The 21,605-nt window shown below is 36.2% G+C and overlaps 1 protein-coding gene across 1 annotated transcript in view; it reads left to right on the top strand.

Annotated features, from left to right (window-relative positions):
- Positions 1-21,605, top strand: part of Gfrl (Glial cell line-derived neurotrophic family receptor-like) — a 344,955-nt gene that overhangs the window by 204,619 nt on the left and 118,731 nt on the right. The window contains exon 8 of the mRNA XM_089102448.1: positions 11,305-11,563. Coding sequence (XP_088958574.1) covers positions 11,305-11,563 — 259 coding nt within the window. The remainder of the gene's footprint in view (positions 1-11,304; positions 11,564-21,605) is intronic.

Here is a 21,605-nt window from a genome sequence, read left to right as displayed (position 1 = left end):
TTGGCTCACCGTACATGAATAATTTAAAACGAAATTCGCATATTAATTTTCCTTTTTTTTTGGCTAATTGGCTTTCTCGGAGTTTTGTTCCGACGTAACTTAAGAATTAATTTATTTAACGAATTTCTATATTCGTATGTTTATATTACGTATATTTGAGAGTTCGCTCCCTAGTCAATATCTCGCCCTTTACGCTAGAGTTTGAATTTTGTCCGGATCACAAACCCCCGAACCACAAAGGCCGGTTAATTAGAATAGATAGCTTTTTTGAAAGTACGAAAAAAACTTTAGCGTAAAGAGCAAGGTATTGACTAGGAGGCAAATCCCCTCATATACATAATAACTTTTGTTCGTTTTAAGTTTCAATATTGCTCTTTACTTTTCGTTAAAAAAAACTTGTTTTTTTATTTAATTTCTGATCGTTTTTAAATAATGTTGGGAAATCTGGCATAGAAATGTCCCTTCCCCCAAGGAAATATTCTCCAAGGAAAGATCCTCCCACGTATCCCCTACTCTAAACCCGACCCCCCACTAGAAAACAAATCCTCCTGAAAACGCCTGTATACTTGCCATTAACCAACACTATATGGAAACAATGGGCAAAGTTTATAACTTGCAGCCCTTCCCCCGGGAACAGTTGGGGATTAAGTCATCCTCAAAGACATATTAATTAGATTTTCGACTATGCTGAACGAAATGGCTATCTCAAAACTTTGATTGGGTGACTTCGGGGAAAAATGAGCATGGGAGGGGGCCAAATTGCCCTCCAATTTTTTTGGTCACTTAAAAAGGGTACTAGAACTTTTAATTTCCGTTCGAATGAGCCCTATTAGGATATTTTACGACCACTGTGTCAATACGATTACCCCTTGGAAAAAGGAAAAAAGCAAAAAAAAAAACAAAAAAACAAATAAACACGCATACATGATCTTTCTTCTTGCAAAAAATGAAAAATTCCACATTTTTGTAGATAGGAGCTTGAAACCTCTACAGTATGGTTCTCTGATACGCTGAATATGATGGTGTGATTTTCATTAAGGTTCTATGACTTTTAGAGGGTCTTTTCTCCTTTTTTCGAAAATAAGCCAAATTTTCCCAGGCACGTAACTTTTGATGCGTAAGATTAAAATTGATGAAACTTATATGTTTGAAATCACAATTAAAATCTGATTCTTTTGATGTATCTATTGGTATCGAAATTCTGTTTTTTAGACTTCCGGTTACCATTGAGCCGGGTCGCTCCTTACTTACAGTTCGTTACCACGAACTGTTTGATAAAAACCAAAAGCTTACTACTTCATTGGCGCTTAACTGAAAACTAATTATTTTACAAATATTTTCTTTTCTAGTTCTTTCAGCATTGAAAATAAAAATAAAATTACAGTGAAATAAATAGGTTTTAGACTTTATACGACAATCCCTTTCATAAGAACCATACATGCCCTTAGGGCATAACTTAGAACGCCTTCCCCTGGGTCCTGGGGGGTTATATTGACACCGGAGTTTTTCTTATCCGACCTTTGAACCATTTTATTTTTAACAAAATGTCCATCTCAAAATTTTCATCAGATGGGTTTGGAAAAATAAGGCGTGGGGGGGGGGGGGGGGCTAGCTGCCCTCGGATCTCTTTTGACTATTGGAAATCGAGCTCGAACTTTCAATTTCAGATCAAATGAGTTCTCTCTGAAGTTTATAAGAGCACCCCTTTCATAAGAACCATATATGCCCTAAGGCATAACTTACAACGCCTGCCCCCGGGCCCTCAGGGGTTGTGACGACACCTGAGTTTTTGTTATCTGACTTTTAAACAGTTTTTAACTTAATGACTATCTCAAAATTTTTTTTGGATGCATTTGGGGAAGAAGGGGTCTAGGGGGGGCTAGTTGCCCTCCAATCTCTTTTGACTCTAAAAAGTTGAACTAGAACTTTCAATTTCCAATCAAATGAGTCCTCACTGAAGTTTTTACGAGTATCCCTTGAATAAGAACCATATATTCCCCCAGGGCATAACTTACAAAGCCAGCTTTGTCGACCGCGGAGTTTTCGTTATATAGTCTTTGAACTATTTAAAAAAAAGACTACCGTATCTCAAAGTTTTTATAGGATGGGTTTGAGGAAAAAAGGCGTGGAGGGGGGGATAGATGCCCTCCAATCTCTTTTGACTCTTAAAAAGTGAACTAGAACTTTCGATTTCCAATCAAATGAGCCCTCTTTGAAGTTTATACGAGCATCCCTTTCATAAGAACCATATATGCCCTCAGGGCATAACTTATAACGCCTGCCCCCGGGCCCTAGGGGGTCGTGTCTACACCGGAATTTTTGTTACATGATCTATGAACTATTTTTAACAAAATAGCTATCTCTAATTTTCATCGGATGCATTTGGGAAAAAAGGGTTCGGGGGGGGGGGGGCTGGTTACCCTACGATATCTTTTGACGCTTAAAAAGTGAACTAAAACTTTCAATTTCCAGTCAAATGAGCCTCTCTGAAGTTTATACGAGCAATCCTTCCATAAGAACTATATATGCCCCCAGGGCATAACTTATAACCCTTGCCCTGAAGAATATGGGGGGAGTCTCCTGCTCAAACATAAAATGGCTATATGAAACTTTTGATTGGATGTTTTTGGGGAAATGGTGGGCGTGGAAGGGGTGTTAGTTGCCTTCCAATCACTTTCGACTATTAAAAAGGGACCTAGCCATTTAAATTTCTAATCGAATGAGCCCTTTCTGAAGTATCTACAACAACGCTTTCTATAAAAACCTTATATTGCCCCAGGGCATAACTTACAGCCCTTGCCCTGAGGCCTGTGGGGGGTTGTTATCCTCAAAGACCTAATTTCCTAAATTTTCAACTACCTTGAACCTAATGGCCATCTCAAAATTTTGATTGCATGTGTTTGGGGAAAAGTGGGCGTGAGAGGGGGTTTAGTGACCCTCCAATCACTTTGGACTATTAAAAAAGGCACTAACCCTTTGAATTTCCCATCGAATGAGCCTTTTTTGAAGTTTCTACGGTAACGCCTTCTATAAAAACCTTATATGCCCCCCGGGAATAACTTACAACCCTTGCACTGAGGGTTTGGGGGAGTGTCCTCCTCAAAAACATATTTTCTGTCTGAAAATCAACTACGCTGAACAAAATGGCTATCTCAAAATTTTGATTCGATGTCTTTTGGGGAATAATTGGTGTGGGGGGGGGCTAGTTGCCCTCCAATCACTTTCGACTATTAAAAAGGGCACTAGAACTCTCGATTTCCAAACTAAGGAGCCCCCTTTAAAGTTTCTACAACGACCCCTTCCTTATGAAGTGCCTCTGGGAAAAAAAAAATACTAAATAATAGAACATTGGAGCCGTATGGCTTTTACTATAGGCAACGCTATAGCGTTGCCTCTGATTCCCACCTCTAGGCTCTAGTTTTGTATCTCTTAGCTATATTTTCATCCACCTATATACTTTTTTTGTTTTATAGAACTTAAAAGCCTTTTAAGATTTTTATTAAAACTTCAAACAACATTTTGCTTTCTTTTTAGATACAAAAACATTTCAGTGATTAAACCTTTTGATGCTTTGAGCTTTCACTTAAGTTATTATGCGATACTAGGTAGATATTCTTAGAAGTATTTCAAAGGCAAAAATGATGTAGAAATCGCTACTTTAGTATTTTGGGTAATCTAAATACATGCACGTGCTCAATTTCCAGCTTTACCGTTTTTTCTAGCATAAATTCATGATCTATTGTCGCTAGGAAAAGGTATGGAGATGAGCTAGACTAAATAGAGGATAGCTCACAAGAGAGTATGTCTTTTTTTTCTCTCTTTTGACTGGGGGTAAACAACTATATCAAACAGTTTGTGGTAACGAACCGTAAGTAAGGAGCGACCCGAGTCAATAGTAACCGAAACTCTAAGAAACGGAATTTTGATACCAATAGATACATCACAAGAACTATAGTTTTATGCTGATTTCAAATTTACGTTTCATTAAGTTTAGTGTTACTCAACCGAATTTACGCGCCTGAGAAAATTTGCCTTATTTTCGAAATAAGGGAGAAACAACCCCTACAAGACATAGAACCTTAATGAAAATCACACCATCAGATTCAGCGTATGGATCCTTACATGGGAGGATCCTTCCATGGAGAAAGTTTTCATGGGGGAAGGGAGATGGTTTTGAAGGGGGCCACCGGATTTCCCAGCATTATTAAAAAAAAGATCAGAAATTAAATAAAAAAAACAAGTTTTTCAACTGAAAGTAAGGAGCAACATCAAAACTTAAAACGAACAGAAATTACTACGTATATGAATGGATTCTCCTCTCAGTCAATACCTCGTACTTTACGCTAAAGTTTTTTTAATACTTTCATAAGAACTATTTATTCTAATTAACGGTCTTTGTGATTAAGGGGTGATTCTTAAAGAATTGGAACAAAATTTGAAATTTAGCGTAAAGAGCAAGATATTGACTAGGGGGTGAACCCCTAATATACGTAATAAAAATAAACGAATATCGAAGTTCGCTGCGTAAGTTAATTCGTAAGTTACGTATATTTATTACTAATGAAAACGTTAGTAAATAAAAACGAACAACTTTCGAGAAAGCCATTTAACAAAAAAAAAGTAAAATTAATATGCGAATGTTGTTTTAATTATTTATGTACGGTGAGCCAAAATTAAAACCTGCATTAATTCAAAAACTTTCAGAAATTAAATTAAAAAAAAACAAGTTTTTTTTAACTGAAAGTAAGGAGCGACATTAAAACTTAAAACGAACAGAAATAATTCCGTGTATGAAAGGGGCTGTCTTCTCCTCAATGCATCGCTCTTTACGGTAAAGTTTGACTGTGTTTCACAACTTTATGCGCTAAAGTTTTTTTGTCGTTTAAAAAAAACAGAGTTGTGAGGAAGTCAAACTTTAGCGTAAAGAGCGAGGCGTTAAGGAGGGGACAGCCCCTTTCATATACGGAATAATTTCTGTTCGTTTTAACGTCGCTCCTTACTTTCAGTTAAAAAAAAACTTGTTTTTTTTATTTAATTTTTTAACGTTTTTGAATTAATACAGGTTTTGATTTTGGCTCACCGCACATGAATATTTAAAGTAAAATTTGCATATTAATTTTAATTTTATTTGGTTAAATAGGTTTCTCGAAACTTGTTTAATTTTATTTACGAACGTTTTTATTAGTAATAAATAAACGTAACTTACGAATTAACTTATGTAACGAACTTCTATATTCATAGATTTTTAATACGTATATTAGAAGGTTTGCCCTCTAGTCAATACCTTGCTCTTTAAGCTAAAGTTCGAACTTTGTTCCAATTCTTTAAAAATGATCCCTTAATCACAAAGGTCGTTAATTAGAATAAATAGCTCTTATGTCTATTTTGTACAGATATTTTAAAATTAATTAAACCTTAAACCTTATGAAAGTACTAAAAAATCTTTGGCTTAAAGAGCGAGGTATTGATTAGGGGGTGAACCCAATCATATACGTAATATTCTCTGTTCGCTTTAAGTATTGATGCTGCTCCTTACTTTTAGTTGAAAAACTTGTTTTTTTTTATTTAATTTCTGATCTTTTTCTTTAATAATGATGGAAAATCCGGCACCCCCTTCATAGCAATGTCCCTTCCCCCATAAAAAAACTTCTTTCATGGAAAGATCCTCCCATATAACTCCGACCCCCCCCCCCCCACCTACCAGAAAAAAATCCCCTCTGAAAACATCTGCATACTTCCCAGTAACCAATACTATACGTAAGCAGAGGGTAAAGTTCATAACTTTCAGCCCTCCCCCCGGGGACTGCGGGGGATTAAGTCATCCTAAAAAACATAGTTATTATATTTTCGACCATTCTGAACAAAATGGCTATTTTGAAACTTTGATCGGGTGACTTTGGAAGAAATGAGCGTGGGAGGGGGCCTAGTTGCCCTCCATTTTTTTCTCACTTAAAAAGGGCACTAGAACTTTTAATTTCCGTGCAAATGAGCCCTCCCACGATACTCTAGGACCACTGGGTCAATACGATCACCCCTGGGGAAAAAAACAAACAAACAAACACTAATCCGTGATCTTTCTTCTGGCAAAAAATACAAAATTCCACATTTTTGTAGATAGGTGCTTGAAACCTCTACAGTAGGTTTCTCTTATACGCTATATATGATGGTATGATTTTCATTAAGGTTCTATCAGTTTTAGGGGTTTCTTTCCCCCTTTTTTCGAAAATCAGCCAAATTTTCTCAGGCGCGTAACTTTTGATAGGTAAGACTAAACTGGATGAAACTTATATATTTGAAATCAGCATTAAAGTTTGATTCTTTTGATGTATCTATTGGTATCAAAATTTCGTTTTTTAGAGTTTCGTTTACCATTCAGCCGGGTCGTTCCTTACTTACAGTTCGTTACCACGAACTGTTTGATGACGGTCACTGCATATGTGACCGAAATATCTAGTATTTTTGTGAATTTCTATCACTGTTATCATCATCACTGTTTATTATAAGGATTTTATCCCTATTTGAACTTTTATTTATCATCATAGAGTGTGGTCTCCGAAATTATCTACGTCATATATATAGTCAGGCGTTGAGGAGGGGACAGCCCATTTCATATACGAAATAATTTTCTGATCGTTTTTAGTTTTAATGTCGCTCCTTACTTTCAGTTTAAAAAACTTTTTTTTTATTTAATCTCATTATTAAGAGTCGATTTTAAATGACCATTAAGCGCCACTGCCGACATTTCTGCAGAAATATTTTTATTAGGCTTAATTACTGATAGATTTTCTGGAAAGGTGACGATTATAATATTTACATTGTTTGATAAATATGCCACGTGTTGCCTCACGACTCTGGGATCGCGTTTGAGTTTTAAGGAGAAGTTGTTTTTTTTTTTATGAGGGAGCATAAGGGGGCTTAGAATTTCGTGGGAAGGGGGTAATTATTTTATGTCCAGTTCTCACAATACACTATAAGTCGATTTCTCTTTTATACGCGTTTAGTCTAACAAGCTCTTAGGCAGGTATAGCATGACACTGTTTACACAACCCTTTTGCTTACGTTACATTTAATTCGAATATCAATAATAAAAGTGTTGACACTTAACTTTCAAAGATAGCTAAACAATGGATTTGGATTTTTGAAGTTACTAAGAGTAATCACTAATGAGAATCTTATTAGTTTCAAAATGGTGAAATTTATTTTTAGGTGAAAACATAGAAATTAAACACTGAGAGAAAAATATAATGACATAATTTTTACATCTTTTTTAGAAGATGATTTTTACTTTACTTTACTTTACTTTACTTTACTGTATTTTTACTTTAATTTTTTTTCTTCCTCTTTTTATCTTGCATTCAATTCGCCTAAAAGTCCTCTAGCTTTATCTCATTGTTCAGACTTGATTAAGCTGCACTAGTTAGCCACAATAACGGCAAAAAGACGTAAACAAGAAGCTAAATCTTTCACTTTGAATATCATCTGGTCATTTAGGGCGTGGATTACCGCTGCAACATAACTAGAAAACCGAAAAAGATGTAACGTTGTAACAAAAAAAGAATTAAATTCAAGTTCATTGGGCAAATTCTTCCTGGGCGTCAACATAATATTCTGAAATTCTCATTCTTGTCACATAGAGAGTCAACTCTTCGAATTAAGACATGGTTCTCTGGGAGGTATCCGAACGAAGACGTCTATCTTATTAGACAAATTGAACACAGTTTCTTGTGGCTCTCTGCCATTTTTTGATGGAGACAATATTTTTGCGGAGAGTTTCTTCATCAACAGAAAGATAGTTAAAAGAATAGATTGGAAAGTTTTCTATTGAGTTGAGACAACAGGAGGGCAGCACAAGTTAACAATGGCCGGTATAAAATAAGATTCCGGGAAGACGGGAAGGGGTACAATTTTATATTATTTTTTTTTTTTTTTTTTGACAATTTCGTGATAATTGAAATGGAAAATATGTGAATGTTTTTAATGAGTTTAGGCAACATGACATAGGAAACTGGAGTTAGCCCAAACCAGTAGAACATCAAGGATTTTGAGAAGACGGTGTCATAGTTTAATATCTTTGTTACAATTTTTCTTCACAAATTCGTGATAAGCCTGGATTGGAAAATAGAGACGTTATCTATTAGATTTAGACGACTGAAAATGGGAAGCTGGAGTTAGTCCTCACCTGTAGCAAATCCAGGATCTTGAAAATTGGGGGACCAAGACTATAATTTCGAATCCTTTGTGTTTTTTCTTTACGAACTGGTCTTGAGGATGTCCTGAACTTTCGATTCCCAACTCTAAAATCTGTTAGGCATACGTGGCTACAATGTTCAAAAATAGTTGCATACTATTATTATTCACTGTCATAAAATACGTGTTCCAGAAAATCAAAATCTAGGATAGCAAACATCTGAGTGAAGCCAAAACCCACTTGAGATAAATTTTATTGAGTTGAAAATATATATTTTAAGAAAATTCAACTTTTTTTAGTAGTTATCAAGTTCAGTAGCGTCAATGAGAGGGGGCAGGGGCTAGCATAGATTTCATAGATTTTCACCATAGATGTTCCTCCTTAGGTTTTAAAAAATACCTTTGTTGGTGGGTATTTTTAATGAAAATGCCTTTTTTGGAATTTTCATTGAAGAAATTGTAAAAATGACAAATTTGTCCCCTTTGATTTAAAAAAAAATATTTAGTCCCACACCCTCCAAAAATTTTCGTTAATTGACACCTCTGATGAAGTTTGGTTACCTTTTAATTGAATCCTGGATAATAATAAAAAAAACTAAGAAACAGTTGGCAAGGCGGATTAAAAATATAAACTTTGATAAATCGTCTTCATGGATATTTCCAAACGATGGACGATTACGTAGTACCGTGGTGCTATTATGCTACAAGCACACACAGAAAATTAGTTTGATCTCGATAAATAGATAAAAAGAGGGTATCTTAACTTAAGATTCGTCAGGTGGTTGTTTTCTCTTTGGAATCGATTTGAGTTCTTACTTTTATTTGCATTCATGAATTATTATTTTAACTTCGGGGATTAACATGTATTGATAGGAAAATATTATAGTAAGTAATAAGAAAGAACAACAGATACTGTATTTTAAAGTAACATACATAATTATGACTTAACGGCTTGTAAATTATTATTTGAATTGCTTACAATTCATTTTCAAGCTTTTTGACCATATTTAGCTAGTATCAAAGACGGCAATAATATTTGACGTTGCTCTGGACTCCAATAACTATTCTTTTTAAGCCAAATGTTTTTATATGGGCATCCATATTGTTTTTCTACTCAAATTGCTTTGGTTTTTTCTTTGGTCTGGCCTTTGCCATTCTCTGGATGATAGTTTGTTTTTGACGGTTTTTGTCCGTTGGTATCAGCTTCAAGCCTCAATATTCAGTTAACTTCTTCAAGGATCTTCATTCAGCCTCTAGAATCTTCATTTATCCTTTTCAATTCAACCTAATCAACTTCTTCAATAAATTCAATTTTCAATGTAGCATCAATCAACTTCTAAGGCATCAACCTTTTAATCTATCACTTCGTCCTATTGATGTTTTTTTTGTAATGTCAGTTTAAGGCAAGTTTTTAAGTTTTTTTTCTCTGACATCTAAACTGCTACGACAGTCCTATAGGTTTTGATTTTGATTTTTTTAATATGCTGCATTGATGCAAAAAGGCTTTTAATGCACAGTAACCCTGCTTTTATATTGCAACTCTTACCTTCTGATATAAGTTAATTGGAGTAGTGGAAGCGCTTGTCCAAACCAGATTTAACACAATTTTCTAAGGCAACAACCTCAAATAATAGCTTTTTCTGGTCAATTACCTTTGATTGATTTTTTCGTCAATTTTTGATTTTTTTTTTGGAAGAGTTTGTATGCCTATTAGGTTTTGTTTCGTCAATATTAGACACCCCCTTTATTTTACTCAACCAAATCCAGGTGATTAAATGGTTTCGGTTGCAATCATCATCTGTAAGTTTCATTCTGTTATCTCAGTACGCAATCTGCCAGAGCCGTTTACAGGATTTTTTTTAGGGGGGGGGTTAAAAAAGATTTTTTTGGGGGGGGAGGTTAAAAAAAAATTAAAAAAAGAATCAAAAATTTGTTTATTTTCATTTTTGTTACGTTTTTACGAGTCAGACAAACACTTGGGGGGGGGGGAGTTCAAACCTCCGAACCCTCTGCCCCTGGATGTGGACTTGAAATCTGCATTTAACTTGTCTACGCCATTAAGTAATAAGATCTTTGATTACAAGATGTGGTATGTGAGACATGTCCCTATGATCAATAGCTTCAACAGTATTTGGCTTGTTGAGGGAACTTGAACAAAATCTTTTAGGTAATGACCCACTTGGGATGCTACCACTTCTACATAGGACTGCAAATGAATTAGAATCATTCCAGGGGAAAGTATCTAACCTACGGTTCTCCATTTGCCAAAGATCCAGTGCCACGTTACTATGCTTGTAACAGCGTCAGGGGAACCATTCTTCTGGTTATTTTGTACATTAGAGTAGCCAGTTAAAAGGTTTAATACTGAAGTGAGCCCAAATTTACAGAAGAAAGTAGCAATGACCAAAAGAGAAAAAAGAAATAAAAAAAGGGAGACAGATCAGGGCTACCCATGCAAAAAGTCATTTTCCTTGGTGTTCACGGTGGGGGACTGTAATTATCCTATAAAAGGTTTTCGACCATGCTGATTCAATGGTACACTTTTTATTTCGATTTAACGACATTTTCAAGGGGTTTCAGGCTCTTTTTCGAAATCTTCTTAAATTTCTTTTCGCAATAAACTTTTATTTCTAAGATTAACCGAAACAGTACTTACCATTCCTGATTCAGTGTTTCTCACTATTTAATTTTTTCTCACTAGACAGCTTTTTTGAAAACACGTTTTTCAACTTTAGATTACTATGGGCTATGGTTCGCTCTTTACTAGGTTGCAGCTGCCGCTGCAACCATGATACAGAAGACTGGACACGAAGACTCACCGGGAGAATATTCACAATTGCATATAACAGATTCTGTCGTTGGTTTATTTGGCAAAAGAAAGGAGAAGGTATAACTGACATAGGGGTACAAGCCAGCCTTATCCTTTGGAATGGAATAAAATTAGACTGGAAAGTATTTAGCTAATCCTGTATAATCCTGTATCCTGTATAATCAAATCCTGTATAATCCTGTATAACTAATCCTGTATAATCAAAATGAGATTATACTACACTTAATTTACAAAGAACTACTAAATAATTTAAGAAAATAATATATTTTATAAAGTCTTTTTTTTAGTTTCTACTGAAGATGATCCAGGAGGGAATTTTGCCAATACAGCACTAACAGCCCCGCCTACTGTCACCTATCAATCAACATGTCACCTTGTTCTTGCTCATTGTCAATCTGACATGATTTGTCGTCGATATTTGGACCCGGTTTTGCGTTATTGTGATCTTCAATTATGCAGTCGTGACCTATGTATGCAGTCACTGCAGGTATTTTATAGAGAGGTGGACACATACTGGGCTATGGAAGTAGCGTTTTGCGTTTGTAGGTATGATTTGCGCTTTTATCTTTTAAGCTTTTATCTTTAAAAATTAGCTAGACTGAGCTAAATAAAAGTGACCCTTTTTGTTTTCTTTGTGATGTGACAACGAGACTTCTTTTGTGCAGTAAGAAAATAAGAACAGAACTTTGAATCAGAGGAACGCTGTACCGTTGCCAATAGTAAAGACCATACGGCTCCAATGTCTTATTATTATTAATTAAAAATAAAAACGATATTTATGGAATAATATATCGTTAATAAGTTTTTTGGGAGAGGATGGGGGTCAGGCCACGGAGGGAGGGCCAAAGGTCAGTTCCCATTATATATCATTGACAATTTTTGGGGGGAGGGAGGGGTATAAGGCCATGCAGGAATAGGGGTAAGCTCCGAAAAGTCTTGGAAAATATTGTCAATAAGTTGTTTTGTTGTTGTTTTTTTTTGGGGGGGGGGGGCGTAAGACCATGGAGGGCCAGGGGTGAGTTGACATAATTTTTGGAATAAAGTATCGATAACAAGTTTTCTTTATTTGTGGGGGGGGGGGGTCGGGTCGTGCAGTGAAGGCCAGGGATCAGCTTGCTTGAGTTTTGGAATAAATATCGTTCATAAATTTTTGAGTGGGGGTTGGAGTTTGGCTTAATTGATCTTTGAACTATTTTCAAAACCCTTGCATAAGAACCTTATATGCCCTCTGGATATATCATATAACACTGGCCCCAGGGCTCTGGGGGTTTTTGTTGACCCTGTAGTTTTTATTAAACGATCTTTTACTTATTTCAACAAAACTTTCCGAAAAAGAAGTTTTCTAAAGAAAAGTAAAGGCCATAATAAAATTAAGATCAGACGAAATAGAAACCTATTATAAATTAAATAAAAAAAGACCAGAAATTACTATTAAAGAATAAATGAAACCAAAAACGAACAGAAATTAAATAAACAATCAAAGCAAACAAACATACAAAAGGTACTAATATAAATGAGTAAAGAAATCTTAAAACGAGTGAAACTTAAATGGAAATGCAAATCACGCTTGAAAGGAACAAAAATGAAAACTACATGTGTTGTGAACAGTCTTTGAAAGTATAAATAAAATCAAACTGAATGTTTGATATATAATGCTATTAGTTGTTGAAAGATCATCGATTCAAGATTTTATTTCACTGTAATTTTTTTTTTCATTTTTTATGCTGCAATAACTGGAATAAAAAAAATATTTAAGATATAATTCGTTTTCAGCGAAGCATCACTGACGTAGTAGGCTTTAGACTTTTACAGTTAGGGAAGGGGACAGTGTCCAAACTCTTGTTTTTAGTGAAGCTATATTTGTCTTAAACAGTCTTGGGAAGAACTAATAAAATTAAACTAAATATTTGATATATAACGATATTAATTGCTGAAGGCTCATCTATTCAAATTTAATTTTACTGTAATTTTTATGTTTATTTTGAATGTTGTAATAAGTTCAAAAGAAAATATTTGTAGTACAATTCGTTTTCAGTAAAGTGCCAATGGTGCAATAGGTTTTCGACTTTTAAAGTGAGAGAAGAAGGCAACACCCAAAAAACCCATTTTTGTTCGTTTCAAGCTTGATTTGCATATTCAATTTAGGTTTCACTTGTTTTAAGATTTTTTTTACTCATTTATATTAGTACCTATTGTATCTTTGTTTGCTATGATTGCTTATTTAATTAGCAGTTGCTTATTTTATTAAACCCATTTTTGTTCGTTTCAAGCTTGATTTGCATATTCAATTTAGGTTTCACTTGTTTTAAGATTTTTTTTACTCATTTATATTAGTACCTATTGTATCTTTGTTTGCTATGATTGCTTATTTAATTATTGTTCGTTTTCGGTTTCATTTCTACTTCAATAGCAAAATATTTTTGCTCGTTATAAGGTTGACTTGCGCATTGAACTTGAGCTTTTCTCGTTTTCAGATGTATTTATTCATTTATATTAGTACCTGTTGAATGTTTTTTTTTTCTATGATTGTTTATTTAATTTATGTTCGTTTTGGGTTTCATTTAGTCTTTGATATTAATTCCAGGTCTTTTTGAGTTTGATTTATTGTAGGTTTCTATTCCTTCTGATCTGAAGTTTGATATGACCTTTACTTTACTTTAGAAAACTTCTTTTTCGGAAAGTTTCTTTTTTGAAATTAATTTCTGTTCGTTTTTATTTCCAGAGTGCTTAGTATTTAAAAATTCTCTATTTCAAAATAATGTTTAATTCAAAAATAAATAAAGAGTCTTGGCAAGAACTAATGAAATTAAACTGAATATTTGATATAAAATTATATTAATTGCTGAAAGTTCACCAGCTCAAGATTTATTTCACCCAGGGCCGAATTTAAAACTTTGACGCTTCTAGGCCCAAGTGTTTTTGCTGCTCCTTTTTTACAAGATTTCCGGGAAAATCCTCAAAATTTCGGGAAAAGTGAATGCCGCAGGGCATTTAGTTCAAACTATTTTGAACAAAATGGTTGTCTGAAAATTTTGATCGGATGCAATTACAAAACTTAACTTAAACTTAACAAAACTTAACAAAACCTAAGCATAACTTACAAAACTTGCCCCCGGGTTCTGGGGGGGGGGGGGTTGTGTTATCCCTGCAGTTTTTGTTATATGATTTTTCGTTAATTTTGAACAAAATGGCTGCATAAATAATTCGATAGTACGCATTTTAGGAAAGTTTGGAGGGAGGAGGGGGGGGGGGCTAGTTGCCATCAGATCACTTTTGACTCTTAAAAAGGGAACTAGAACTTTGAATTTCTAATCATTTGAGTCCCTTCCAGAGTTTATACGACCACCTATTCCATAAAACGTTATACACCCCTGGGGAACAAGTTACAACCCTTTGTTCCCCCACACACTGGAGGGGGGTATGTTGACCCCAAACTTTTTGTTACTTGATCGTTGGACCATTTCAATGAAAATGGCCATCTCAAATCCATCGGATGCATTTAAGAAAAAGAGGGTATACGGGGGGTGGGGGGTGGGGGGTGGATGTCCTTCAATCACTTTTGACCCTTAAACAGGTAAATCAATTTCCAATCGAATGAGCTACCTCTGAAATTTAATCGACAACCCCTTTTATAAAAACCTTGCGCCCCTGGCGCATAATTTACAACACTTCCGCCGGGGTTCTGGGGAGGCTGTGTAATCCCTGGAGTATTTGTTATATAATATTTGGTCTATTTTGGACAAAATGGCTCTATAAAATTCAATTGGATGCATTTGGGGAAAAAAAGGTTGGCGGGAGAGTGGTATCCAGTGGCATCCTATCAACGTGGTATCCAGAAGGGGGGGGGGGGGGGTAGTCAGCTACCATATTTAAATGATAATACCTCGATTTTTTTTGAAAGCAGGGATGCCAATAAGTTAATTATTTTTTTATTTAAAGCAGAGACGGTATCCTATCAAGATGGTATCCAGAGGGGGGATAGGGAGTTATTTTATTTAAGAGATAGCACCTTGATTTTCTTTTTTATTGAAAGAAGAGATGCCAAAAAGTTGAAAAGTTGACAAAAATTAACAAGATTTTTTTTAGTTATACTTGATTCAACACTTGCATGGTTTTATCGTCCAAAGGGAAAGGGACATATGCGTTCAACCCGTTTTTTTCTTCTTGATGAAACGGGTTTACTTTGAAAACATTCATTCATAAGTACCAGGAAGATCCTCACTAAAACGAATTGGTGTGACGAAAGCGATATCGACATCCCCACCTAACGTTGCGCTCAGGTGACAATGGCGCCCTTGGTCTAGTGCCCAAGTTACATTAAAAGGCCAGGTCATAATAAAAGCTTTCAATTTGGGAGGTTCAAGGAGGAGTCTTTACAGTCTTATGACCTCAGGGTACTAGATGTTGCAGCATTCTTACGTATCTACAGTGGTTTAAAAAATTCGATCACCCCACAAATGATTACCAAAAATATGCACAAATATAACATAATATTTGGAATATTATAACACTTTTTTCAAAGCTTTTAAGAAAATCAAAAAAGGCTAAATGATATTAATTCCAGGTCTTTTTGAGTTTGATTTATTGTAGGTTTCTATTCCTTCGATCTGAAGTTTGATATGACCTTTACTTTACTTTAGAAAACTTCTTTTTCGGAAAGTTTCTTTTTTGAAATTAATTTCTGTTCGTTTTTATTTCCAGAGTGCTTAGTATTTAAAAATTCTCTATTTCAAAATCATTTTTAATTCAAAAATAAATAAAGAGTCTTGGCAAGAACTAATGAAATTAAACTGAATATTTGATATAAAATTATATTAATTGCTGAAAGTTCACCAGCTCAAGATTTATTTCACCCAGGGCCGGATTTAAAACTTTGACGCTTCTAGGCCCAAGTGTTTTTGCTGCTCCTTTTTTACAAGATTTCCGGGAAAATCCTCAAAATTTCGGGAAAAGTGAATGCCGCAGGGCTTAGTTGGCATTATTTTTTAAATAAAATATCGATAATAAGTTTTTTTGGGGGGAGGGGGTCAGGCCACGGAGGGAGGGCCAGAGGTCAGTTCCCATGATATATCACTGACAATTTTTGGGGGGAGAGAAGGGTATCAGGCCATGCAGAACCAGGGTTCAGAAGTTATACTATCATTCCTTCCATAAAAACCTTATATGCCTTTGGGTTCTGGGGGGGGGGGGTGCCTAAGTAAACCCCGGAGTGTTTACTTTATGATCTTTGGTCTATTTTGAACAATATGAAAATCTCAAAAATTTTTGATCGGACGCATTTGGGAAAAGACGGTTGGTAAGGGGGGGGGGGGGGACTAATCACCATCAGGTTATTTTTTAATCTCAAAAAGGGAACTGGAACTTTTAAATTTCTAGTAATATGAGTCCTCTCCGAACTTTAACTCTTCCATAAGAACCTTATATGCCTCTGGACGTAATTTACAATTTTTCCCCGGGCTCTGCAGGGGATTATGTTGACCCAGAACCTTTTGTTATCTGATTGTTGGACTATTTAAAAAAATGGCTGTCTCAAAATTTTCATTGAATACGTTTGGGGAAAAGAGGGTGTGTGTGAGGGGGGAGGGTAGATGCCCTCCCTTCACTTTTGACTCTTAAAAAGCTAACTAGAACGTTCAATTTCCAATCAAATGAGCCACCTCTGAAGTTTATATGACCACTCCCTACATAAAAACTTTAAATGCCCCCGGTTTATATCTTACAACACTTGCCCACTGGCTCTGGGGGGTTAAGTCAAACCCAGTGGTTTTGTTATTTTAACTTTAAACTATTTTGAACAAAATGGCTGTCTGAAAATTTTGATCGGATGCAATTACAAAACTTAACTTAAACTTAACAAAACTTAACAAAACCTAAGCATAACTTACAAAACTTGCCCCCGGGTTTGGGGGGAGGGCTGTGTTATCCCTGCAGTTTTTGTTATATGATTTTTGGTCAATTTTGGACAAAATGGCTGCATAAATAATTCGATAGTACGCATTTTAGGAAAGTTTGGAGGGAGGAGGGGGGGGCTAGTTGCCATCAGATAACTTTTGACTCTTAAAAAGGGAACTAGAACTTTGAATTTCTAGTCATTTGAGTCCCTTCCAGAGTTTATACGACCACCTCTTCCATAAAACGTTATACACCCCTGGGGAACAAGTTACAACCCTTTGTTCCCCCACACACTGGAGAGGGTATGTTGACCCCAAACTTTATGTTATTTGATCGTTGGACCATTTCAATGAAAATGGCCATCTCAAATCCATCGGATGCATTTAAGAAAAAGAGGGTATACGGGGGGGGGGTGGATGTCCTTCAATCACTTTTGACCCTTAAACAGGTAAATCAATTTCCAATCGAATGAGCTACCTCTGAAATTTAATCGACAACCCCTTAAATAAAAACCTTACGCCCCTGGCGCATAATTTACAACACTTCCGCCGGGGTTCTGGGGAGGCTGTGTTATCCCTGGAGTATTTGTTATATAATATTTGGTGTATTTTGGACAAAATGGCTCTATAAAATTCAATTGGATGCATTTGGGGAAAAAAAGGTTGGTGGGAGAGGGGGGGGGGGGCCTAGTTGCCATCGGATCAGGTTTGACTAAAAAAAAAGGCGAATTAAGTAGAAATGACCCTATAACTCCCACGAGAACACCATATATGGGCATAGAGTCATTAGGGAGAACACGTTGTTAATGGGGTCAATGACCTCTTTTTCCAAGGTCGATTTATTTGTTGTTGTTGTTGTAAGTGCACGCTCGAGGCGAATGTCAAGGTGTCCAGAAATAGGAAACAGCATTTGTTGTTGTTGTTGTTTTTGGCACGCTCTCAGCGAATGTTATGAGTTTCCAGAAATAGTATTTGTTATTGTTGCTCGAGGCGAATGTTATGATCCAGAAATAGTATTTGTTGTTGTTGCTCTCACAAAATGTTATGAGTTTCCTGGAAACAGTTAAATCACGTGTTTCCTTCTCAGCCAATCAGAGGGCTTTGTTTACATATGGTTTTCCCCGTTACATAACAATTCGCCCTTGAGATTTCGTATATAACGGGCATGCAATATGATTCAATTATCAGAAAGTATTTTGACACAGTGCAAACAACTAGCATGGATAGAACAATTAGCATAATTGATGAGCTTGAGGTCTTGGCAGCCGCAATTAGCAATATAAGTGCATTTTTATTTTCAAACGAATTTTCCTTGGACATCCTCCAGTATATTCAGCTAAAACGTAAATATATTCCTTTACCCCAAACCCCTCACTCCCCCCCCCTCCACCAAACCTTACAAACCTCATTATAATCAATGGAAAACATAAAATATATTCTTTTTACCCTAACCCCCTCCCACCACTGTTTTACAACCCCAAAATCTCACAAAAAGAAATAATTATCCTTTTGTTAAATTTTGGCTTTCCTCAATTGTAATATTTTATCTAACTGAGACATCCATCGCTCTGTTGTTATTAGCCCGCTATGTTTTGACATAAAGCTCTCCGCGCGAGGCATATAATTAGCTCTGACCCTTTTTAAAGCATTTCCTGCTCATTAGCAGTTTAGTTTCCATAGATTTCACAGATTCAAAAGGACGCGACTAAAAACATATTGTTATTTATTGGATAACTGAAAAAGAACCATAGCTCAGATCAATGCTTCGATGTTTGACTAAATATTCACATTTTCAACGTTTAGTATTAGGGGGGGATTTTCTTCAAACAAACTCAGCCGGCTTTTGAACGGCTCAGTGAGCCGAAATTCTCAGATTCAAAAGGATGCGACATCTTTCGGTGGGGGGCGGGGGTGTTTTTCCATGTCTTTTCTCAGGGATATTTTCCGTGGGGATTATTTTCCTCGGGGTGTTTTTTCTGGAGGTAGGGTAAATACCAGCTATCGTAAAAGGATATGGAAAGATAAAAAATACCGTTAATACTTTAAATGCATCAAACAAGGCATGCTCAATGCAGATTAAAACCAGAAAAGAACAGAAACGCCTAAAAATAAGAAATTAGGCTGACTTATATAGGCAGGCTTTTGAACAGCTCAGTGTGCCGTAATACTCAGATTCAAAAGGATGCAATATCTTTCGGTGGGGGGGGGGGTATTTTTCCATATCTTTTCTCAGGGAAATTGTCCGTGGGGATTATTTTCCTCGGGATGTTTTTTTCTGGAGGTGTGGTAAATACCAGCTATCGTAAAAGGATATGGAAAGATAAAAAATACCGTTAATACTTTAAATGCATCAAACAAGGCATGCTCAATGCAGATTAAAACCAGAAAAGAACAGAAACACCTAAAAACAAGAAATTAGGCTGACTTATATAGGCTGGCTTTTGAACGGCTCAGTGAGCCGTAATTCTCAGATTCAAAAGGATGCAATATCTGTCGGTGGGGGGCGGGGGTATTTTTCCATGTCTTTTCTCAGGGATATTTTCCGTGGGGATTATTTTCCTCGGGGTGTTTTTTTCTGGAGGTGGGGTAAATATCAGCTATCGTAAAAGGATATGGAAAGATAAAAAATACTGTTAATACTTTAAATGCATCAAACAAGGCATGCTCAATGCAGATTAAAACCAGAAAAGAACAGAAACGCCTAAAAATACGAAATTAGGCCGACTTATATAGGCCGGATTTTGAACGGCTCAGTGAGCCGTAATTCTCAGATTCAAAAGGATGCGATATCTTTCGGTGGGGGGAGGGGGTATTTTTCCATGTCTTTTCTCAGGGATATTTTCCGTGGGGATTATTTTCCTCGGGGTGTTTTTTTCTGGAGGTGGGGTAAATACCAGCTATCGAAAAAGGATATGGAAGGATAAAAAATACCGTTAATACTTTAAATGTATCAAACACGGCATGCTCAATACAGATTAAAACCAGAAAAGAACAGAAACGCCTAAAAATAAGAAATTAGGCTGACTTATATAGGCTGGCTTTTGAACGGCTCAGTGAGCCGTAATTCTTCTTTCTCAGATTCAAAAAAGGATGCAATTAGTATATTTCACGAAATTTTTTTACGTTGTGCTTTCTTAGTGATAAATGCTTTTCTAGACAAAATTATATGGATGAGGGTACTAACTTTCTTTCTTTAAAAAGGGAGAAATTATTTTGATACTAATTTGTTTCTCTTCTTTTAAGGCCAATTGTGAAGAATACTTGTCGCCGTCACCCGCTAAGAAAGCAAGAGTGGATGAGCCAAGACCATCCATTATTAAGTATGTTGGCCAAACCCCAAAACAAGTGTTGTCGGCCCAAGTGCAGCCATCACTGCCAGCCCCCATACAGTCCGGTCGAAAACCGAAAAGAGAATTGGCGGCTTCTTATAATATGGTGAACCCTGCCGGCTCAACTATGCAATCCCATAACATCGCAGTCCAATCTGCACAAGAACATAGCGACGCCGCCCCGTCCACCCTCCAACACGCACTATCTGGACCATCCGGCACCCAAACCCAGACAGATTATGCAAAGGTAAGCATTTTTTCCTACCTATCTATTTCTTCCAATTTTTAGTCCTTTTCAATCCCAGTATAAACTTATCTCTGTGAGATAGTAACCCCTATTACATATCTAAATGTAATTTTTTTGCAAAGAAACCGCTCTTTTCTAATCTTTGCTATCGCTTCGATATCTCATAAGTGAATATTTTTAGGTAATTTCTATTAATAATCACCGCCTTTGAAACTCAAAATGCTACTTTTGCTAGAATATTATAGTTTTAAGTGGCCTAGAAGTAAACCTTTTATTTCATCACAGTAAAATTATGTCAGAGATATTAAAGGACATTGTTCCCCCTTTTAAATCAGGTCACTGTTATCGCATACATTCAGCAGTCTGCTGAAACGGCTCGTAGTGAAGCCGAAAAGGGATACTATATCCAGGACATAATTTCCTCATAGAAAACTGCCTTTGTGTTATAAACTGCCGTTTTATTTAAACACAATTTTGTATGAGGAGGCTATCAAGTAAAGACCACAGTTTTTTGAAAAGTTGATTAATTTCTACCAATTTCTTACATCTTTTCGCTTTTCGTTTTTTTTTCAACACTGTTAAATTAAAATTTCATATATTTTAAAAGATGTTTTTCCCCCACTCAATTTGTGTTGGACAGAGATTATAGCATTGCAATCTCTTACACATAGGCGTAATTCTAATTTGTGTAACGATTGTCTAGATCAACTTGCCAAGATTTTGCATGGAGAGACATTCCTGAATAAGAATTAACGGTTCTCGAATTTAATTGTACTGTTTCCCAGAGAATACGCTTGGAAACAGAACAGACACGCGATTAAAAATAATCTAGGCTCATTTGCAGTCATAGACAACCTGTATGGGAAGTAGGCGAAACGACTTATGCCGCCTAACAATACGGTTTTTGAGGCATTATGTAAATGATCAGGAGCCACGGAGCCCGGAATGCGCCGATGGGTCTGGGATGCGCCCCAGGACGGGAAGCACCGGGGGAAGCGCCACGGGCCCGAGAAGCGCCACGGGCCCGAGACGCATCGCGGGGCGCGATGCGGGCCCCGAGAAGCGCCGCGGGAAGCGCTGCGGGAAAGTGCCGCGAAAAAAATATTTTTTTTAACACTTTG

Source organism: Artemia sp. Qi Xiang Cuo, chromosome 16, assembly GCF_049724085.1.
Source record: "Artemia sp. Qi Xiang Cuo chromosome 16, ASM4972408v1, whole genome shotgun sequence".
In the NCBI taxonomy this organism is placed as follows: domain Eukaryota; kingdom Metazoa; phylum Arthropoda; class Branchiopoda; order Anostraca; family Artemiidae; genus Artemia; species Artemia sp. Qi Xiang Cuo.
This window is presented reverse-complemented; position numbering and strand designations above follow the sequence as displayed.